Source organism: Mercenaria mercenaria, chromosome 4, assembly GCF_021730395.1.
Source record: "Mercenaria mercenaria strain notata chromosome 4, MADL_Memer_1, whole genome shotgun sequence".
NCBI lineage: Eukaryota > Metazoa > Mollusca > Bivalvia > Venerida > Veneridae > Mercenaria > Mercenaria mercenaria.
Window position 1 is genome coordinate 8,873,995 of NC_069364.1, and position 20,965 is coordinate 8,894,959.

A 20,965-nucleotide genomic window follows, 5' to 3' on the forward strand; every position below is an offset into this window, starting at 1 on the left:
GTGGAAATGGCGTGTCACCAAAATACACAATAGTATTATACGTTTCGAACACTCCTCGGACTTGTTACATACGCGTCGATAATTGTTAAACTTATAAAGTCGAGTTATCGGGTTCAGTTTTGGCTTAAGGTGTGTTCAGAAATGACTTAAATACAAATTGAGCTTTTCGTTGCCCGCCTTCATTATATACTGCCATGTCGAATGAATGTCGCTCCCACTGTCTTCAGACCACGATAATAAATAAGAAACTTTTTATATGCACATCAAAATACAACACTAATTGTTTTCAACTGTATAACATTTTCACAAAATGAGTAAAAGTATTACGATAGTGTTGAATTTTATTGTTCAATCAAATGTTGAAAAACTTAAGAATCATATTTGAGATATATTCAGAGAGAAGTCGTCTATACAGATGTAAATTAATCAATTGACAGAATTTTAAAAAAAAACCACACTTTTACTGGTAGTTCTAAAGAAATAAGTAAATACGTTATTACTGTCGCGTTACAGTACAGAATATAAACAGCTTGGAATTTCGTACACTTATTCATATGTAAACATCCCGCCACATACAGACTATCTGCTCCTGATAATCTTTCCGTAATACTCTCTACTGGAGTATAAAAATTTCGTGTTCGTAAAGTCAGTGCGAATTGGGCCGTAAGTAAACGGCTCCCGTCCTATGAGCCCAAAGATAAAACCCGTTAAAACTGAAGCCACGCTAACTAAGTTCGTTTTATCCCTATCGCAAAGACGCACCTAACGACCTGCAACTCTGCACTTCATACGCGTTTTCAAAGTTTTGGCATGAATCCTAAGCCGTTTCACTAACGGTTGTAAAATATCATGGATATCACTTAAACAACTATAGAAGGGGGGAAACGGTTTTATTACTTACATTTTCTTCATTGGAAGAGGGCCCATCATAACTATGCTTTGGGCGTGTTGTTTTGAGGTAATATATCAGTGCAGCACAGCAAACTTCAGTCGGAATCAAGCCAGTTGAAATCGCCTCAAAAATTTCATACAAGTTCAGACTGGCAACGATCGTTCTTGGCAAAAGATAATCAATCTCAAAGAACCGCTGCAAAGTTTTCAGAACGTCTCCAAGTGGTCTATAAACAAAAAGGAAATAAAAAATAAATGCAGGAAACGAAACTAGGGAATACCTGCCAATAAATCAGAGAATCAAATCATCTACATGACTTAAATACTATTAAAGTAAACATAATCGTATCAAAACTAAGCAAAACATGTGTTTTGAGTGGTTCAAATACGCTTAACTACTCTGATAGTGCGTGTTTGTACAACATAAAGCATATGTTTTTCTTAGTTTTGAAAAGATTCAGATCAGTTTTATATGAATTAACACATTTACGGTAATTAAAAATGCAAATTTTGTAAATGAGCTCATCATTATTATGTCATTACATTACAGAGAACCAATTATTTTTCTTTAAGATAATCGCTGGAACTTTTTAACAATAAACCCCAGGTCACCAACTATCGACAGGTATGAATTATCGTCAAAATATTACATTTTGTTCTCGGACAACGAACAGATTAAACAATTCAAGAAGTTTTTCTATGTTCAGCAAAACAATAAAACATGTTTTACGAGATTACATGTCTGGAAACAGTCCTGGTGCACTATATCCAATATTGTATTGGACTGAAAATAATGCTATTTCTATATTTCTTCCTTTTCTTGTTTAATTCAATTTATTGGTGTCAAAATCCTGTCTAGTCTAGAGATTTTCTTAGGGGAACGATGCTAATTTTGTACATCATGCTGGTGGTCAAGTGTTATGCAGCTGATATAAATCTGTTTAACTTATAGATTTGTAATGGTGGTGACTTTAGAACCCTTCCATGTACATGTAGAACAAGAAACGTGGAAATTCCACGAAAACCTAGTTTTCAATTGCAACACGCCAACAGGTTCTTTAAAAAAATGGTCATATTCTGTAATACATATATTTTTAATTACAACTATGACCATATTTTTCTATTTTTAGTTATCCAATGGCAATTAAATGACCTTAAAAAAAGAAGAAAAAAGGATCTCAGTGAGATTTGAACCAACACCCTTCCATTCCACAGCATACAAATCTATTTTTTATTTCAAATATGACCCTACTTTTCTATTTTTAGCTACACTGACCTTGACCCTGATCCCAGTGACCTCAAATACATTCCAAACCTTTTATGTTTAATAAAAGCTATCTACACACCAAGTGTACTGACAATAAGTGTACCCAAACTAAAGATATTGAATGGGGCCATTTTTCTATTTTTAGTAACAGTGACCTAAAATATCATTCAAAGCTAATTTTTCAGATAACCTTGCTGTACACAAAGTTTAGTGGCAATAAGTAAGTCTAAACTAAAATTATAAAGCAGAAACCACCTTTTTGATGAAGGTGAAAAAAATCTATTTTTAGACAAAAAAATCTAACCGTGACCTTGACCTTGACCAAAAAGCATTAAAAAAAGAAAAAAAAATTTTGGATCTCAGTAGGATTTGAACCGACGTCCTTCCGTCCCACTGACTAAAAAGTAGCTTTTGGCCCAACGCTCTAGACCACTGCGCCACCGTGGAATTTGAAAGTGTGAAGATTAAATAAGTTATCCTGACCTTGAACTTGACCCCAATGACCCCATATACAATCCCAACCTTCGTCTCTTTATCATCGATCTACAGACCAAGTTTGGTGTCTATAGCTTGTTCCAAACTAAAGTTATTGTGCGGAAACCAAGTTTGACGCCCACCCGACGACATACCCCAATCTAATAACTGGTTTTCTACGAAAACCTGGTTAAAAAACCATTTTGCTGTTTTGGAAATCTTGACAAGTCCTCACGCAAATAAATGTGTTAACAATAATGTGCTTGTTTGATTTACGGGTTTGTTAATAAATAAAATTCTTAGACTGAAGAATGGATTTTAAAGATTTCGTATAGAATGTCATAATTCAACAAGAAATGTAGTTGTTAAGTTTACCCCATCATTAAAGCAACTACTGTGTATTATATTTGGCAAAAAAAGATCACTTCCATATAAAACGTTTTAAAGATGATAATAAAACTGAGGCTTGTTGTCCCATCGAAAAACATTTCGAGGTTGAAATACACGAAAATCAAACAGTTAACAGTTTCATGTAGGAATTATCACAGATGGTTTTGCACTGTGTAGTCTAAACTTCATGCTTATGACAAAACTAGCATAACTGAAGGAATCAGCAAAAATGACTTCCATTCAGTGATCTCCCCGCAACATATTGCAGAAACTTCAGCATCAAACTAAAGAGAGGATTTATTTTTTCATAACGAAGACTGATTAACAGAAAAGCACTATTTAAGCCAGTGCTGGGGGATGTGATCCGTGTTGCACTTTCCTGTACCTCTCATGAACTAACTTAATCAAACTAAGTCTCAATAAGTAAGTATAAAATCCAAAGGGATTAAATACATCAATTAATAATAAACTCTATTCTATACAACGATTTGGCTTTATTCGCTTTTATCAAGACTAGTATAAATGTTCTGAGATATGCCGTAAATATCACATTTCGACCATGTTAGAACATTTATACTTGATAAAGGCGAATAAAGCAGAAACGATGTATAGAATAGAGTTGTTTATTGTCTGCTAAAATTTTGCTTGGTTGCATTCTATCATCTATGCTTACAAATGATCTTCTTACAGATTTTATAACTCTATATCAGCCATGGAAAATGTGGGGTTTTTTTTACGAACAATAGGAAATGTAATCCGTTAGCTTTGTTGTGTATCGGCGTTTTAAGTGACTGAGGTTAACATTTATGTTTTACTGAGTAACTCTGTTTTACTTGATTTACTGCTTAATAATTCATTACAACAAAATATACTCTTAAAAATCACATTTAATTAATAGTTCCACTGGCACTAGATCAGAAAGAAAATGCCTCCGTACGTGTTATACCCTACCCCTAGGTATTCTATAAGAACCATGGTCATGAACGGGAAAGTGCACTACCCATTTCAATCGTACATTTCTCACCTAAAACGCACAGTTCGGTGAATGGGTACCCAGCATATTTAACCAGCAGTAATTTATCTCCCATCATGCACCGGTCACATTGTCTCAATATTTTATATTGCAGAGATACTCCACATGCTTTATGCTTTCGTCAACGTTACAGAAAAAACTTACGTGAACTTCCCTAATGAACATCCGGTCTAGAGGTCACAGCAATGTGCACATGTTAGGCGAAATGCAAACAAACAAAAACAGAATGCAAAATATTCACGGTTATACAATAAAACTCGACATGATGAATGAAATTCATCTTTGATATGATTTTGAATTTGAAGACATACATTGGTATACATCTATACCGTTTATTTAATTCATATTGCACCTTTATGCTGTATATGGACACATTTTAGCGTACACGTGTAGTTAAACGACGACTGACATACATTTTCATATCAGCCAATCAGAATTATGTTGCAATCTAGACCGGAACTTCACTAGGGAAGTTCAACCAAGTTTTTGTATAACGTTGAAAAAGCTATAAACTACACGTTGCTTCTCTAAGATAAGAAATATTGATGAAATTTTTTCAAGGAAACGAAACAATAATTTTTCGATTATACAGAATAAATTCATGCCCAGTGATGATGATAAACAACATCTGATTTTTACAGCTATTAAATCTGAATATCTTATTCTCAGACATAAAACAAGGAAGTCATCAAACGAAATATTGTCATCATGCCTTAACAAATTAGAATTATTTTAAAAACCTCAAAGTGATTAATTCTGACATAAATTATATAAACAACACAGAAGTATTTCTATAGTTCTGGTTATATACCAATGACAATACATAATTCAATTGTTTTTAAAAAGGCGTAACTAAATTAACAACGCAAGGTTTACGTCTACTTGGAATTGAATGTCATCACGTTGTTTCACATACTTATACCAAATTGGATTAAACAACACCAAATGGCTTACGATTCTTGCTCCGTACAAGAAAGCGTGACATACTGTTGAAATAACAAACGGAATAAAAGGTAAAAACAAATGTGCATACAATATTTCCGTCAACATACATCCATGACTAGTAAGATGAAATAACATACACCAAAATGTTTTACTGGAAACAAAAGATGAAATAAAGCATCACATCTGTCTGTGTTTATTAAACCAGACAATATAGAAATAAAAACAAAATCAACGCAAATACGGACGAAAATCAAACGCAATACCTTTGATCAAAATTTTGGTGAAAATGTTTTCGATATAACACTGTGACTTACATAACCCAGCTTTGATTTTGAAAGCTTTTGAATTTCTTTGTTGTATCTTCCCCAATATGTGATGTTCCCCACCATACTGGGACATTGCCAGCGTGTGCAGCATCGTCTGTAACGCTGTCATACGGTGCACATGTATCAGACAAGAAATGTATCAACGGCATTATGAATAGCCAGGCCGGATTTTTCTTGTCCACAATAACTGACTTTCCTAGCATCACCAACGCTTCTTTGAAGAATTTCCTGCAATATTGTGGTTATAAAATATATTTAAAAACACAATTTAAAGACAAAAGAATGACTTTAGTAAAACCCTTGTTTAAATACCACTTCGAGTCACACTAAGCGGGCAATGTATCAATAACTTTAACCTAAAAATATCTCAACGAGCGGACGCGGTCTTCCCAGTGAACTAAACTAAACAGGATTTATCCTCTATTGGAAGAAAGCTTTTCCATTCAAAATCCTGTCAGTGAGTGACCCCAGAATAAAAAGTTCTTCATTTTTTCAGAACCAATGCCCAGACAATACGACGAAAACAGACAGACTGATTCCTATGTATCAGCCATGCTACGCAAGGAAATGCTTAACGTGTATTACAACTGCCATGCCTCTTTAATAAAGGCATGGGTTTTGCAGACGCGGTTTCTTGTCTAGTACCAACTGGACTGCAATGTTAAGAATGCACAAACATTTAAAACAGCTCGTATGACGTGCCTTGAATACCATTAATTCAGCTAATAATATTTTAATGTGCAGTGTATTTCGAATGCCTTAGAATAAGTGTTGTTTACAGATATGGTAAATACGTTTTAGATACGTGCTTAATAAATGCTTACAGTTGCTTGGGGAAATGAAGTTTCAAAAATTCTAGTTCTTTGCATGTCTTCTTGTCTGGGTCTAGGTGGATCAGAAAAGCCATACACAGCCGGTGGTGAATGTTAGCGTATTTGTTTTTGAGTTGAGAGAGGCCCAGGTTTTTCAGAATAGCAAGTAATGCAAACTGGACTGTCATTCTCCTCTGCAACTGTACATCAGTCCCGTCTCCCTTGAGTTCAATACACTCGTCAAAGGATCGTATCACTGGTTCCATAACATGTTCACCTAGCTATAATTGATAATTTAAACCATATGTTAAGAAAAAACTTTTCAGTCAACCTCGAGGAGTAAGGAAAACATTATTATTGTCGTTACCTTTACAAACAGCAAGATGAAAGAGAAAACAATAAACTAATTTCTGCAAATGTTGATTTCTAATAGCGTTTTAGATATATACCGTTGACATGAATTCATCTTCCTTTTCAAAGCAGTTGCTGTCTTGAACGTACACTCGCCGTAGTCCATGCACCATCATTTCGAGTAGTTCAACTGCATAGCTTATGTCGTCAGGTGAAGAGTTCACATTGTTGAAAGCTTGGAGAATGCGCCCACTGTATATCTGCACTGCTAATGTAGCATCCTCTTTGAGTTTTTTAGTTCTTGACCAATAATCCTTGACCCAGCTTACCAGTCCATCCTTAGGCTTCCGATTAATAATGGCATCGAACTGATGCCAGTTTGCTAGATTTAACGAAAATTGTTTATTTACTTTTGTTTGTATTGATATTCATTCTAAATCTTGTTTTCTAATCTAAATTTTATTATATCGAATCAGGGACAACTTAATCCGACAGCAATTCATATTTTGGACGACCGGATCATGCTGCAAACTGTTCTTTTTTGTTCCAATTATGCTGGGTGTAACGTCACACCCACACAAATGTGGGTCAAATGGCTACTTTTCAGCTTTTCAGGATGTAAGAAGACCCTAGGTACCCATTCGATTATTATTTCAGGCTTGGACGGCACCTGGGTATAACCACCATCGTCTTTCCGCAAGTCAACTTGATTGCTTTCTCACACGAAATAATTCTACAAACCCCAAGCAAGGTTCAAGCCCACAGTAAGTAATGGGCAAGTGGCCTTAACAAGTGCACCACAGGCTTTTTCTCTAATTTAAATATCATTGTATCGAATTAGGAACAAACCAGATCAGACGACATATACTATAATCTTGACGACCCGGAGCCATGTTTTTAAGTGTCCTAACATAAAACTGTTCACCAATGATTATTTGTGGATGACCGAGCATTATTTACATACATTAAATAGTTTTTTTATACGTTAAGACCTAAATATGCATAACATAAATAATGTAAACATTTTAACCTATGTAAATGTCTTCAAATCACATTATTGAAAACATGATAATATGTAAAGAATACATAAAGTGCTGCAAAAGAGAAAAGCGAAAAACTGCATGTGAATATAATTCACATGTATCGTTTGAACTTTAAATAACAACTGATTAAAATGGGTATAATTTATCAATATGAGACAGGCATTGTTTGACTTTTCAAAAGATGTCGTCTCGTTCATGATTCAAAGCATTTCATTAACGCATAGTTAAATCATCGGCATTATACACTATTTGATTATGCGGACTATAAACATTATTATTTTGTGATTAATTTTAGATTACTTTTTGTTTGATGTACGTTTTGTAACAAATAGATATTTAAATCATCGGATACGTAATTTTACATTGACACCTGCATTGCATAATAACCAATTCCACAACTTTTCATGGTTAAATATGTACTCTTACGATTAAACTATCGTCTATGACATATTAAACAGAGCAGTTTTTGTTGTTGTTGTTTTTCATATGTTAAAAGGAAAGGCAATGTTGTTCTTATGTTAATTCCGTCTGCTAAAATTTCTTGAATCATTTAAAGAAGTGAAAAAATACAAGTTATGAGAGTTTAAATATTTGATCAAATTGTCGGCCATTTTGTTTCCATGGCAACAAAAAAATAGGCGGATTTATTAAATTTCTAGATACATATTTGAACTGTATTTACTTATTTCTGTAAAACAATTTTTCTACATTTTCAAGCTATAATGAAAGAAATTACCATGTTTTACATCTTACACTCAAGAAAATGCATATTAATACAATGCTTTTATGGAATAGACTGTTCTCAGGCTACACATGATCTTTGAAATCGTAAACACTGTTCCATGTAACAGTAGCCCCTAATCCGTATATTTCGATGCAGAAATACTGCTGATGATATATACTGGTATTATTACTGTGAATCCTACTATATGATCTAGCAATCACTACATTTAGGATGTATGCTCATGTTTTAATTCCGTGATGACGCACCGTCATCTGAGACAGTGACAGCACAATGCAAACATTAAATAGCAGTATCGGAAACTCAAATTCAGTAAGTTTATTACAATATTTATTGCACTGTTTAAAAAATAATAAAGAATCATGGATCTGTGTTCAACGTCTTTCTTTGAAAAAATTCATTATAAATCGATCATTAAAAAAATTTGAAGTAATCATAAAGTAATCGATTACTCAGAAAAGCGAAATAATCATCAATTTAATGGACTGTTTTTTTTTGTTTTTTTTTTCAAGTATATATAATCGAAACCCATGTCTGTTCTAAAAGGCTTTGCATAGGTATTTAATATCAAATTGGAGGGAGATATTAACTTGGCATTGATATTATTCTAGTGTAAATCTCACAAACCACACTGGGTTCATTGTCCGCTTTAACATGAATGAAAAATGCTTAACTTACTATGATTAAGACAATCATGTCACTAAGTTTCAAATTAAGGTTTTTCCCCTAACTGATTTTAAAACCGTTTATCATATCTCGCAAATATCAAAATGCTTAAAAAGTCAACCGCGTAAGTGCTACTGATTTCTTAGAACTGCGTTAATCTTACCTTTAGATTTCCATTTATCTGGTAATTGTAGTCGTCTGTTGTAATGTGGTCCTGCATGCCCTCGGACATAATAGTAATCCCATAAATTCTTTCTATCGAACCCCTTGCGTGTTTCTGTGTTTCGTATAACAAAGTATTTATACTCTAGACTTCTCGAAGCTAAATATCTTGGAATTTCAAGTTGGTAAGACATCTCATAATGGCCTGAGGGATATTGCCTGAAATTCAGTCATTTTTTAAAATCAGTTTTTATCTATTTTTAGCTACTGCAGTCTCTATGCTACCTGTTTTCTATTGTAAGTAATATTTACCCGCTTGCTTCTTACAACCAGTTACTTATTATTATACATTGACTAGTGAGCCGAAAAATATGACCTGATATTCACAAGCAGACATTCATATTGACTGAGGCAAAAGTCATAATTTACTTTATTATACTATAAATAAATGTCCAAATGCAAATTTCCCATTAGGTTAACCTGAATAACATATCATATTCTCCAGTGATCTATTATCCCATTTGCGAATTTGTTAAATTGTTTTCCTGCGCATGTGATACTATTTTTCATATCTCCCGTTGGAAGATATGATACTTTCGCATTTAGTCAATGACTGCACTGATCGAAGTTGGCGATGAGTTTTATATATTATAGGACTGAATTATTTTTCTAGTGTTTATGCATATGTAAACCCTACTGATTTTTCAATTTTAATGATTTTGCTCTCCGTATAAAAAAAACGGAAACATTTTTCAAATTTAGATTGGAACTCTGATCATCGGAAAGGAAATGATCTAACCAAGAAAATGAGTGCCCACACTTACATGTTTCGTTCAGAAATAACAAAATTATCGCCGTTTTTCGAATGTTATTGCTACCGGTCTCGGCACTGACGACACGCTAAATTACGCTAATAAAAAACAAAAATGATAAACATGGGGTTCTTGGATATGTGAACGTCCCGGCAAAACCAATCAAACAGCTTCAAAACAAGAACTCTGCCAAGCGGGGATATATATGCCGAAACGGTTATATCAATCAGAGTAGGGCGGAAGCAAAGTTAAAAGGAAAAGCTAAATTTAAAGATGTTTTGATGGGAGGTGTAAAGTCCGTGTATGCGCGACCGCGCGCAGTGATGGTGACAGGATACTATCGGGCAAGAAACTAAATGAAACTAGAATTGTGTCCATTGGATGCTCCTACATAATGTGCCATCCTCAAACGTTTTAGTACAGACCATCTTCACTTGAAGGATGTTGGACTAAAAGTTTGAAGCAGTGTATTCAGATAAGGTTGTGCACCTGAGCAACTTTGAATTCATTCCTTCAAAAAGTGTATGAGGAGTTGAAGACGCATACATTCATCACAACTGTCTATTTGTGAAATTAAGAAAGGGCTCATAGTGTGGGAGGAATTGGACACACAATTACTTCGGGACGTACGGACTTACGGTCGTACGAACAGTAGCAACGCTAAATGTCCCCACATAAATGTGGGGCATAAAAATATTTCTATATATATTTTCATGGGGGATGGGGGCTAATGGGGGTTGGTACGTAGATTGTTGCAGAGTGCACAAAGTCTCATCAACACAAACCTATATTCCAAATTTCAAGTCAATACTTTTATTTTTTAAGTTATGCTCTGAGAACGGAATATGAAGGGGAGATTTGACTTTGCTGTGACCTTGACCTTTAACCTACCACCTTGTGTTACGCACGGACTCTGCACATTGTCTTATCACCACATACCAACATCCCAAGTTTGAAGTTAATACTTTGAATGGTTAATAAGTTATGCTCATGACACTAAATATGAGGGACAGATTTGATATTTGAGCTCATTTTGTGACCTTCACCTTTGACATACAGAGTCGGTTTAAGCGCTCTGCACATCTACCTATATGGTTATAAAGTTATGCTCCGGACACGAATTATGACGGACAGACGAACGTTTCACATATGGGTATTTATATGGCTACACTTTTCTTCTCTCTATTGTTCTTTTAGCCACGTGAAAGAAAAATAGCCACATGAAAGCTAGTCAAACTAATTTGACGCAATCCTAGGAAATATTGAGATATATTCTTTTCCATATGAGCAATATCTCCACTCGCGTCAAACACTCGAAAGACCAAAATAGTGGAGGAAATTTCCGATGAAATTATAGGTTTAAATGCCAATTATGTCACGAACTGGCCATAAATTCACATAAAACCTACATGTATCAAAAGGGATTTCAATTCCTCATTGATTTATTTAACAATTATCAAATAATTTCCAAATTTACGAATTTTCTGGTGATTTAAACCGATGTATGTACTGTACACGATTAACGTTTACCGCGTCTACACAGCCCATGCACAAGCGATAAAACCAATAACTTTACATGACTGTGTACTGTTATTTTGGTCAATCGATGTTGCCCCGTCACAAATATAAAACAACCTGAACGTCGAATTATTTTTCACTACATAAAAGCTTACGGAATGAATGTCATCAAAGAAAAAGTACAGTTACCTATTGTTCCTATAGCCAAGTGTGCAAATATAAGCTCGGACAGACGCAAGCGCCATCATATAATACGTCCCGTTATTCTCTGGTCAAGACTCTTTCTGTCTTTATTTGATAAGGTATTAATAATCAACTTTTTAATGATTATTTCAACAATCATGTAACTCATTAACTTATGCTGATATTCCAGTTAAGGATGTACGAGCGTTTTTTTTTATGACATCCGCCATTTTGAAAAGAGTTTATTCGAATATTTCTTTCTAACAAAATTTATGTCAAAACTCGATGCTAAACAATCAAAATATGATAATGTACCATTTTACTAAACAGATTCTACTTGTTGCGAAACATTCTTTTCACCCCTTCTTTGGCTGATATTTGCCTGAAATTGATGTAAGATGTGCAATGGGATAGGGGTCGGTAATTTTAAATATCTATTGAAGTAGATATGCTTTGGTTCTGATATTTTTCTAACTGATGTATATCTACATGAGCTATCTTAAAATTATAAAGAAAATGTGAAGAAAGGGTTTTTTTTCTGTCACAAAACAGAGAGACAGAAACAAAACATTAAACAAGGATCTTGTATCGAAAGATTAATAGTGCTACACGGGTACTAGATATACCAGTCATTTACAGGTAAAATGTGAATGCATCCAGGTTCAAATGTTTGCAATTATTAAAACTTTCAAAGTTGATACGTCTCAAAGGACAATCTGACTCATAATTGTAAGTGTAAACATAAGTATTACAAGCTTTCCATGCTCGTATTTTGTATCGACCGAAAATGTGTTTATAGCACGAGTATATCTCGGCCTATTTATGGCCGAACTTAAATGCGGAGAATGATAGTGATAGCTGTTTTCTTTCAGTATTTCACAAAATTCAAATTTCCGTCATTTTGGCAAGAACTCTGTTTAAGGTTTTAAATGGTCGCAAATTAGTTTATCGGCAACACTATTTTACCCACTGTTCTTCGTAGGAACAACTACCCCTTGTCACCATTGCATTCATACTAAAAACGTTTCTTCTAGTAGTACGTACTTTTGGCAGGAAAACTGCACTTGTTTTATACCACTCAATCATGACGCATGTTATCAAGCTATTTTCATACCGGCAGAAATGTTTTAGACTCTTAAGTAACTGGAAGGCATCTAATTTTTTCTACTGCAGTATAACATAGTGAACTGATATCTGTCAATGATGTATAAACAATATTGTACTAAATATACAATATGTTATAACAAAACACTTGGATTAAAATTTGCATATACAAAAAACCTACAGTTGTTTTCACATGGAATGTTTTTGGCCAATTATGAAAAAGTTATCATATAAGTTATTTATAGTAACAACAAAGGGAAATGAATCCTAAAAAAATCTATTATACAAGTCCACATAAAACACTTTACCAGGTAGAGATAGGTCAAAATACACCTAAAAATTCGATGTAACATGCATGTTGTACCACAGAAAAGTGGTCTCGAATTTTCCAAACCGCCAGTAAAAAAAACATTTTTTTTTGTTTTTTTTTTTTTTGGTTGGATTAACGTCGCACCGACACATGATAGGTCATATGGCGACTTTCCAGCTTTAATGGTGGAGGAAGACCCCAGGTGCCCCTCCGTGCATTATTTCATCACGAGCGGGCACCTGGGTAGAACCACCGACCTTCCGTAAGCCAGCTGAATAGCTGGCTCACATGAAGAATTCAACGCCCCGAGTGAGGCTCGAACCCACATCGATGAGGGGCAAGTGATTTGAAGTCAGCGACCTTAACCACTCGGCCACGGAGGCCCCCCAGTAATAAAACAGTAACAATATAATCTATTTATAGTAAAACAAAGGGACGTAATTCTAAAACAACAGTGCCTCATGGTGGTGAACATTTGTGCCAAGTTACATCAAAATCCCTCCATGCATGAAGAAGAAATTTTCAGGACAAAGTCATTCTTGCACATGACAATCCATCTTATGGTTGAGAACATTTGTGCCAAGTTACATCAAAATCTCTCCATGCATGAAGAAGAAATACTCCGAACAAAGTCATTTTTGTATCTGACCTTTGGTCACTGTGACACTGACGTCAGACCTAAGGCCTGGGTTTTGCGTATGGCATGTTGTCTCATCCAAGGGAATATTTGTTCCAACTGATATTTACGAGGAGTGTTCGATATGAATTGCTTATTGTCCTCTAGCTCGATATCCACGTGGGGCACGATAAAAACCAATACCTACCTGTATAGGGTTATTCAATACCTACATAACGGTGTATAAATGTACATGTTAGACTAAGTGTAAGACATAAAATTTGCCATTTGAATACACGCAATCATTGACCACTGTAGTAAAAATGGTTGGTAGAAGCGTCGACAAGAAAGATGAAATACGGGCTTACATCAAAGCTCGCTCAAAACTTGGTTGTTCTTTGAAGCAGCTGATGACTGAACTTTCTACTGCTTATGGACCTTCTTGTGTGTCTTATGACACAGTTCGGCGGTGGAAAAAGAAATTTGAGTCTGGTGTAGAGTCTATCAAAAATGCACCGAAATCAGGTAGGCCAAAATCTGCATCTCGTAAAGAAATCGTTTCCAAAATAAAGGAAATCATTGAAGGAGATGCCAGATTTACAGTTCGTGATATTGCACTAAAGGTAGGCATATCACTATCAACGGTTCACCTTATTTTGAAGAAGCATTTGAAAGTCAGAAAGATTTCTGCTAGATGGGTGCCACATCTGTTGACTGATAAGCAAAAGAGGCAACGGGTTAAAGTGGCCAAAAAGCTACTTCAAATGTTTCTAAATATGACAAAAAGCAATTTGCCAATGTCGTCACAGGTGATGAAACCTGGGTCCATTATTTTGAGCCCGTCAGAAAGGTTAGCAATAGGATCTGGGCCACTAAACACAGCAAACGCCCAATAACTGCCAAACGTTCTTTGAGTGCAAAGAAGGTTTTGTATGCAATCGTCTTCTCTGGTGAATGAGTCGCAAAAAAAGTGCCCATGAAAAAGGGCAAAAGCATCACCGGAAAGTACTACAAAGACGTAGTACTGAAGAAACTGAAAAAGTATTATCAGAAACGACGCCCTGCCACTGGTTTTAAACATGTCCGTCTTCTACATGACAATGCCCCCGCTCATACCTCCGCAATAGTTACGGCGTTTTTTGAAGAAAGAAAAAGTAACTGTTTTGCCTCACCCCCCGTATTCCCCAGACCTTGCCCCATGTGATTTCTTTTTGTTTCCGAAATTGAAATCATTCCTTGCTGGGCGGAAATACCAGTCCCGACAGGCACTTGGATCTGCCATTCATCAGTACCTTATTACTGTGCCCAAATCAGCGTACCGTGACGCCTTCAAGAAGTGGATACATCGGCTGAAACTTTGCATTTCTAGCCACGGGGAGTACTTCGAGGGCATGAAATGAGCCCTTTTGGGCTAACTTGAAATTTGAAGTCTCTAGATAGAAATAAGCAATTCATTTCGAACATCCCTCGTAAATCCTGTCTTGCATCACAAAGTAATAGACCGGACCGGACAGGAAAAAAACTCTATTAACGTTTGACCCCCAATCGTGACCTTGACATTTGAGCTATGGGTCCGGGTTTTGCGCATGACATGTCATCTCATCATGGGGAACATTTGTGCCAAGTAATATTAAAATTCCTTCAAGGATGGCGGAGTTATGGACCGGACAGGAAAAAAGTACTGTTGACCTTTGCCCCCAAATTGTGACCTTAACCTTCGAGCCAGGGGTCCGGGTTTTGCGCATGACGCGTCGTCTCATCATGGGGAACAGTTGTGCCAAGCAGGCGTGGGGCTGATTACTTGTGTCAGTAATTGATTACATTACAATTACTTTGATATTTTCTGATTATAATTACAATTAATTACTCTAAATTTGCCTCAGTAATTGATTAAATTACATTACTTGCACTCAAGTAAATATAAATCATGATTACATTTGATTACTTTCAATAAAGCCATTTGTTTGGACGACAGAAATATAGCCATATACAACTGAATTAATATACTAGTATGGTTATTAACTTTATTTACAAATATGATAATGCATTTTATTATTCATTCAGTCTTGAAATCCAGAAACTTCATTTTTGGCATTGTTACATATATATCACTGTAGGGTATCATTGCACTTGATCATCATTAACTTGTGAAAGTTTTCATCACATTGTTCAGGTCTGAATGTTTTTCTAAACAGTCGTTCTACTGGAGCTAATGATGATGGGATTGAAAGATAGTATGCTGCCATCCGTGCCAAAGTTGGAAGGCAGATTTCGTTTTCTTTCCAGTAATGTAACGGGTTTGATTTCAGAGGTTCAGTTTCTTCTGCTAGGTATGAGTTTACTTCAGTTCTCATATTATCTGGTGCAGATACATGTCTCTTCTTTGTAGGAGTCATAAAGCTGAATAGACCTTGGTCATCGTCAGTGTAAAACTTGCACATTTTTGCTGATGGTTCTTGTTCATCGGCTGATTTTTTAAACATTCTGGAAGCCTCAGTCAATACCATTTCAGTCATAACCATGGTTGTGTCAGGCTCACCCCGCTGCATCTTAAATCTGGGGTCCAGTATTGCTGACATTTTGAACAAGTCATCATTTTCATAGTTAGAAAGACGCTTCTGCAATGCTGCTTTCAACGAATGAGTCATTTTATTGTTGTATTTGGAGCAGATTTTGTCCATAGCTTGTTTTAATTCATTTGTGATGGGAATAGTTAAACTGGCCGTACCATTCACATCTGCTTGTATTCGAATTGTTGCTTCTTCAAAGGGCTGTAAAACTGTGCACAGTTCGCTTAGAAGCTTACGTTCATATGAACTTAATTTCACTGTGTCAAGTTTGCTCATCTTTTCTTCAGGAATATTCAAGACTGACCTTATCATTGTCAGTTGCGAGTTCCACCGAGTAACATTTGCTGTCTGTAGCCGTTTTTCACCTTCAAGGATGTCATTCGCCAACACAGACCACCTTGTAAAGTTAACAATGGTAGATGCTTTGCTTAGCACATTCATTCTGGAGACTGCTGCTTACATTTTTCAAGCCATCTTTAACCACAAGCTGTAGGGTATGAGCATAGCAACGCCGGTGCTGAGGTACATTAATATCAATGTTCAGTTAAGTGGCTTTGGCATTTGGACAATCACTGTCATCACTTTCAAGCTCAGAGTCATCATCATCAGATTATTCTGTAAATCCGGGTAGGTCTGAATCAAATACCTTTGTCATGTTTGCAGCATTGTCTGTAATGATACAAGAAATTTTGTGTCCAATGTCAAAGCAAGCCAAGCATTCTTCAAACTCTTCTCGGATATTTTCAGCAATATGAGAGCCTCTAAACCTATTGCATGAAATCAGAACAGTTTTAATGTCCAATTTACAAGAAAGTGACCTGTTATTCCCAGGAAACCTCTCATTTGGCGATTTGACCACAGGTCTAAAGTCAGGGCAACGCTTTCACCATTTTTCAGCATATGTTTCAGATTGCACTGTATTTCAGTGGATGTTTCATGTAAAATCTGCTTGGTGAATGTTTTGCGGTATGGCACTTGATACCTTGGATCCAAAGCAAACATAAATGTAAGATTTTTTAAAACTGTTGCTATCAACTGTGGACAGTGGCATCAGATCACCAGCAATAAAATGGATTAAGGCCTTCGTTATATGCTGTTGTCTTGAGTTAGATGTTGAGTATTTGTTGCAAAATCAGTGATAGATGGCTGGTTTGCTTCTGTTGGAAGTGGATTTGACCCGGATCTAGATTTTTCTTGATTCTTAAGTTTTCCCTTGAGAAATGTGTCTCTATGCAGTCTCTGGTAAAAGACAGATGGTACATGTCTTAGAAAGATACCATAGTTCGATTGGATTATTTGAAATTAACATAAGCATATTCACACAAAAAAAACATCACATTATAATGTACTACCAGGCATTTTGTTTATTAAATCACAATTTATTTAAAGCCGTGACAAACAAACTAAAGAAAAAATTTTCATTTTCCAATATTCAGTACTTATGCTTCCAGGTATTTTTATACAAAATTCTGTATGCAATATTATTATAAAACAAGAGGGCCATGATGGCCCTATATCGCTCACCAGAGTTGATCTGGCCTACTGACCTAGTTTTTGACCCCAAATGACCCAGTTTCGAATTTAACCTAAAGATCATCAAGACAAACATTCTGACCAAGTTTCATATAGATTGAGTCACAACTGTTGCCTTTAGAGTGTTCACAAACTTTTCCTTTGATTTGACCATGTGACCTAGTTTTTGACCCCAAATGATCCAGATTAAAACTGGACCTAGAGATCATCAAGACAAACATTCTGACCAAGTTTCATAAAGATTGAGTAAAAATTGTGGCCACTAGAGTGTTCACAAGCTTTTCATTTGATCTGGCCTACTGATCTTTTGATCCCACATGACTCGGTTTCGAACTTGACCTAGATATCATTAAGACAAACATTCTGACAAAATGTCATAAAGATTGAGTCACAACTGTGGCCTTTAGAGTGTTCACAAGCTTTTCCTTTGATCTGGCCTACTGACCTACTTTTTGACCCCACATGACCCAGATTCAAACTTGACCTAGAGATCATCAAGACGAACATTCTGACTAAATTTTATAATGATTGAGTCACAACTGTGGCCTCTTGAGTGTTCACAAGCTTTTCCTTTGATCTGAACTACTGACCTAGTTTTTGACCCCATATGACCCAGTTTCAAATTTGACCTAGAAATCATCAAGATAAACATTTTGGCCAAGAATCATAAGAATTGGGTCTCAACTGTGGCCTCTAGAGTGTTCACAAGCTTTTCCTTTGATTTGACCGTGTGACCTAGTTTTTGATCCCAAATGACCCTGATTCAAACATGACTTATAGATTATCAAGACAAACATTCTGACTAATTATTATGAGTTTCAAACTTACACTGTGGTCTCTAGAGTGTTGACAAGATTTTCCTTTGCTCTGGCCTAGTGACCTAGGTTTTGACCCTACATGGCCTACTGACCAAGTTTCATGAAGATAGGGTCATAAATGTGGCCTCTAGGTTGTAAACAAACTTTACCTTTGATTTGACCGGATGACCTAGTTTTTGATCCCACATGAACCAGTTTCGAACCTGACCTAGAGAACATCGAGACAAACATTCTGACCAAGGTTCATAAAGATTGAGTCAAAATTGTGGCCTCTAAAGTGTTCACAAGCTTTTCCTTTGATTTGACCGGGTGACCTAGTTTTTGACCCAACATGACCCAGATTCAAACTTAACCTAGAAATCATCAAGACAATCATTCTGACCAAGTTTCATAAATATTGGGTCACAACTGTGGCCTCTAAAGTGTTCACAAGCTTTTCCTTTGATCTGGCCTACTGATCTAGTTTTTGACCCCACATGACCCAGTTTCAAACTTGACCCAGAGATCATCAAGACAAACATTCTGACTAAGTTTCATAAAGATTGGGTCACAATTGTGGCCTCTAGAGTGTTCACAAGGCAAATGTTGACGGACGACGGATGACTGACGACTCAGACAGATGCCGGACAATGACCGGTCACAACAGCTCACCTTGAGCACTTTGTGCTCTGGTGAGCTAAATATGTGTCAAAACTTACCTTCAAATGGATTGAAAAGTTTGATATCGACAATGTACTCCCAGAAATTATGGATGGGCACATTTTACATATGGCCTTTATGGGCCCAGAACAACCCTTGGGTATATCAAAATAATCCAGTACCCACTTCGACATCTTTCAGTAAATTTGGTAAAAGGACTGTCTGGTTGCAATTAAACGCTCACAAAAATCTCAGTGCATTTTGAAGGATAAATCAGTAATTACATTCTGATGTCAATTCAGGCAAGTCATGTTTGCATTACCCAGGGGCATTGTGTAAATTGTTGGTATATTAACTGCTAAATGTCATATTTTCTCACCTGTGCATAATATCTTAACCCATAGTAGATAATGCAGGTGAAAGTGGATTACTGATCCCTAATAATGGCCAAAGGCATGTTATAATGCCAATTGCCTAATACCGGTAAACTTGTAAATAAGTTAAAACTATAATAAGATGGCAAAGTACATTATCATACCTCTCAATTTAGGGTTAGGGAAATGTTTTTGACTACATCGAACTTATTTGGAATACTCTCTAGATAAAGTGAATCAAACATATTAGATAATCATTTACATTGTAAATTTTTATATTTATACCCTGGTGTCACACTATTCCTTCAGTAATCAGAGAGTAATCAAAAGTATTCATAATTACAGGCAGAAAATTCACTGTAATTGATTAAATTACATTACATGAAATCAGATTTGGTGAATAATCAAATACATTTGAATACTTGCATCTGAGTAATCAATTACAGGTGATTACAATTACTGTATTCGATTACCCCAAGCCTGGTGCCAAGTGATATTAAAATCCCTAAATGAATGACAGAGTTATGGACCGGACACGAAACAGACCCTGTTCATGCCATGTTAACATTTGACTGCTACGTGTTGCCTTGACCTTTGAGCTAGGGGTCTGAAAGTTGTGCATGACACATCGTCTTATTATGAGGTACATTTGTGCCCAGTAATATTAAAATCCCTTCATGGATGGGAGAGTTATGGACCGGACAGGAAAAAAGCTCTATTGACATTTGACCTCCAACTGTGACGTTGACCTTGGAGCTAGGGGTCCGGGTTTTGCGCATGACACGTCGTCTCATCATGGGAAACCTTTGTACCAAGTAGTATTAAAATCCCTTCATGGATGACAGAGTTATGGACCGGACACGAAGTTGCGGACGGACGGAATGACGGAAAGCGCATTCCTGTAGTCCCCGAAACAGATTTGTCACTACGGTTTCACAGGCTGTTGGGCCATTTTAAGTTTTGCAATGTAAATTTTGTTTCGTCCAAAAAGGATGTCTGATAAACTTGAAATAAGCTTTTGACTGAAGCGAACAGTCAGTATCCGCTTACAAACACTGTATTTGGGCTAACACTGTATTCGGGTTTAATGTCAGTAGCGTTAATCCTTCGTGAATTTCACGGTAAACAACGATAACCCATTTACTGGAGACTGAATGAAAATGAATTAATTGGTGTGGGTATACCTGATACTACTGTCTGCACCTACATTGCTGTAACAATGACATATTTGACTTGAATTTAACTGACATCTAGCACAGTTTCTGTTACAATTCAGTGAAAACAAGAGCAGTCACTATTGGTGACAAATGCCCCCGAAGCGTGCCCAAGAATGCTGCATTTGTCTGCGCAAAAAAATCAAATATCATTTCGTGACCTTGACCCGAG

At 36.1% G+C, this 20,965-nt stretch overlaps 1 protein-coding gene across 1 annotated transcript in view; it reads right to left on the reverse strand.

Annotated features, from left to right (window-relative positions):
* LOC123550956 (E3 ubiquitin-protein ligase rnf213-alpha-like) overlaps positions 1–20,965 on the reverse strand; it is a 181,201-nt gene that overhangs the window by 150,294 nt on the left and 9,942 nt on the right. The window contains exons 3-7 of the mRNA XM_053540037.1: positions 9,104–9,321; positions 6,588–6,871; positions 6,151–6,419; positions 5,315–5,554; positions 902–1,118 (exon numbers count right to left, since the gene is read on the reverse strand). Coding sequence (XP_053396012.1) covers positions 902–1,118; positions 5,315–5,554; positions 6,151–6,419; positions 6,588–6,871; positions 9,104–9,321 — 1,228 coding nt within the window. The remainder of the gene's footprint in view (positions 1–901; positions 1,119–5,314; positions 5,555–6,150; positions 6,420–6,587; positions 6,872–9,103; positions 9,322–20,965) is intronic.